The sequence below is a fragment of the Acanthisitta chloris genome, unplaced genomic scaffold, assembly GCF_000695815.1.
Source record: "Acanthisitta chloris isolate BGI_N310 unplaced genomic scaffold, ASM69581v1 scaffold10647, whole genome shotgun sequence".
Classification (NCBI taxonomy): domain Eukaryota; kingdom Metazoa; phylum Chordata; class Aves; order Passeriformes; family Acanthisittidae; genus Acanthisitta; species Acanthisitta chloris.
In genome coordinates, this window is record NW_008683183.1 from 3,939 (window position 1) to 6,995 (window position 3,057).

The 3,057-nt window shown below is 40.5% G+C and overlaps 1 protein-coding gene across 1 annotated transcript in view; it reads right to left on the bottom strand.

Moving 5' to 3' along the window:
* The window catches only part of MRGBP (MRG/MORF4L binding protein), a gene marked incomplete at its 5' end in the record, with an annotated part of 3,569 nt that extends 1,448 nt beyond the window's left edge, over positions 1-2,121 (bottom strand). The window contains 2 exons of the mRNA XM_009078826.1: positions 1,364-1,445; positions 2,000-2,121. Coding sequence (XP_009077074.1) covers positions 1,364-1,445; positions 2,000-2,121 — 204 coding nt within the window. The remainder of the gene's footprint in view (positions 1-1,363; positions 1,446-1,999) is intronic.
* Between the last annotated feature and the right edge of the window lie 936 nt (positions 2,122-3,057).

The following is a 3,057-nucleotide window of genomic DNA, read 5'->3' on the forward strand; positions in this document are numbered from 1 at the left end:
GTGACACAGAACCATAGCAAACAGTCCAGGCATGTTACAAGCATAATGCAAAGCACTGAAAATGTCTCATCTCAGGAAATTCCACTGAAATTATTAACGGGAAGAAAGCAAGATGCTAAACAAGCAATGTCTTAGCTATATAATGATTTTATACTACATTTTTAGGGTAAAGTTTAGTGTACCTAATGATTGAGAAGCGTTCCACTGTGGTTTAAAACATCCCAAGAACTCCTTTGGCAGGTGCTTGAACCTCCTAGCTCCTACCTTGGATAACAGTACTAACTAACACACATACAGCTAAACTTTCAAAATCCATCTCTCACCACTCAGCTCAAGATTCCTGTCAAACTCCTGTATATTTCTATTAGATTAGACAATACAGAGAGCATTTCCCAACCTCTCTCACTCATGATAAGCTCAGGTAGTTGAATCCCAAGAAGGTAAAAACACACAGAGATGATTTCACAGTTTAGTGAAACCACTGTGAATCAATAAAAAAAGCCTCTAAACATTTCATAGTAGGGTTTGTTTTCAATCAATTTTAATGCAACTACAGAAAAAAAAAGCACACTCATGAAAAATCTATCCTTGGACATCAAAAACCAGGAATGCTTTAAAAAAGAAGACATATGAACCATATGAAAAATAGTAATAGCCAAAAAATGATATGGTTATACCAGCACAAGGTACAGAGGATATCAGAAAGTGATTTTTTATAGAGAGAGTAATCAGGCATTGGAATGTGCTGCCCAGGGAGGTGGTGGATTCACCATCCCTGGGGGTTTTTAAGATGAGACTGGATGTGGCACTTGGTGCCATGGTCCAGTAACCACAGTAGGGCTGGACTTGATGATCTTGGATGTCTTTTCCACCCTGGCTGATTCTATGATTCTATGATTCTGCATCTCAACAAGGTGCAAAATCACACAATAAACCACTCATCACCTTTCAGGGAATCACATTTTGCTTTTCACTCTGCAAACTGGTATCAGTGAAGCAGAACGAGAAGATGAATTTAAACAGTACCAACAGAACCTGTTTGTGCTGCACTGGCATCACATCTACTTTGTAGTTAAGAATCTCAGGAACACTGTGAAATGTGACCAAAGGTGTCTCTGTCCTGCTTGCCTGTCTCCTACCGTGGTCTGTCACAGAGGCTGCTAAGTAGGTATGAACTGCACCAGCACTGTGATCCTTCCCCTGACAGCTTCCTTCAGCCAGCTGGCTAAAAATTCATGAGATAAACTTGTATCTGTTTAACACTTCCTTTTCCCAATACACCTAACACACCAGTCTGAAGGAATGGCCTTGGACTGACATGTTATGCTCTTTGACTGGGTAAAGTTCTGTTAAACCATCTTACCTTCTCTCACTTCTTGAATCATTTCGTCGGGAAGAGCAAAATTCTTCTCTATATTAGGGAATGGAAGAATCTCAGATTCATGCTTAGAAAGAAAAGAGATCTCTGTGAATGACTGGTAAAAACTTCCACTTGGATTTAGAAATGCAATTTCAAGTTCTATTTTACATCCAGTTAGTAGCTAAATAACTCTTAACAAGACACTTCAGACGTGAAAAGAATCAGGAGGTTCCTGATGTCAAACTAACTATTAAGGTCAAGATATCTGAGATCACAACTCATGATCATCTGAGATCATTTCTGAAACCCAAACATGGCAAATTCTTATATTAACACACTATAAGTTTCTCATTTAACCCTTATATGTCTCTATGTAAACATGTTCTGAATCAGCATGTATCAAACTTTAATAAACAAAGTCAGCACATGATATAAAAAAAACCAACCCTCAAAACTTCAACAGCCACTGCAGGTTTTATTGTCTCCCATCTAATCTCCTTCTATACAGGGAAAACCTCATCAACCCACCAGAATGACATGTAATTCTCAGCACTGTGAGAGGTATGACAGATTTTGGCCTATCCAAACTCCTGAACTTGACAAAATAAATAGGTGGCTGCATCAACCCTTGATACTCACAAGAGCCTGCATGTCATACATGGTGCTCAGGTGGTCCCAAATCACTTTGGATGAAATCTGCCTTCCGATGTTCTGACTGAACTTATCCCGGATACAGATCATGTGGAAATGGCGATTCACACCTGGGGGGAAGAATTGCAATTAATGCTGCAATTAATGCTACTAGCAGTTATATTTATGCCATTTAGGCATACACATTTATTTTTTCTATTAATCCCAGAATCAATCAGGTTGGAAAAGACCTCTAGGATTATCAGGTCTGACTTACAACCTAACACATCACCATGTCAGGTGCATCAGAGCACCAAGTGCCACATCCAGCCTTTCTTTGAACAACACAATTTATGGCACAACTAAAAAGTCCTGTCACAAGGAATCCATACACTACAGCTGGGCAGGCTGATCCACCACCCCAGGCTGAGCTCAGGAAGGGGCTGAAGGTTCTCCGGTAGGTAATGCTGACACCCAAAGCTTTTAGAAAGGCTGAGAAACACCTGAAACCTTGAAATACCTGAAACTTCTTAATTAATAGATTCCTGGTTTATCAAGATCACATTCTTGGTTTATCAGGGCCACATTCTTCATGCTTTTTTTTGTTCCCTGTGCCTTTCTTCACTAGGAGCAATCGAGCTAGTTAATATCCCATGTAACTTGAAGGACATAATTAATATCCCATGTAACTTGAAGAACGTATCACTACTAATAAATGCAACACCCAGTCCTTTATTTTTGTATAACACACAGGGAAGGTTTTATACATTCAGCTGCAACTGGCTGGACAACTTTATGAACTATTTATCCGTCTAGCAGACATTCCTACTGAAGCATCCTCAACACTACAGGAACGGTTAGGCTAACTTTCCCCACGAACAGAGAAAACAATCCCTCATTTTTTACGCTCTGAAGAGCTTACACCCTAGATGCGCAGCAGAAACAAGCAAGGCAGCATTTAAACTTCGGGGAGGGGGGGGAGAATAGTCGAATTCCCATGATTTTTCTTTTTTCGGTGAATAACCAGGGCCGCAGGGCTCGGTGCACGCCGGGGGAGCCGCCGGCGC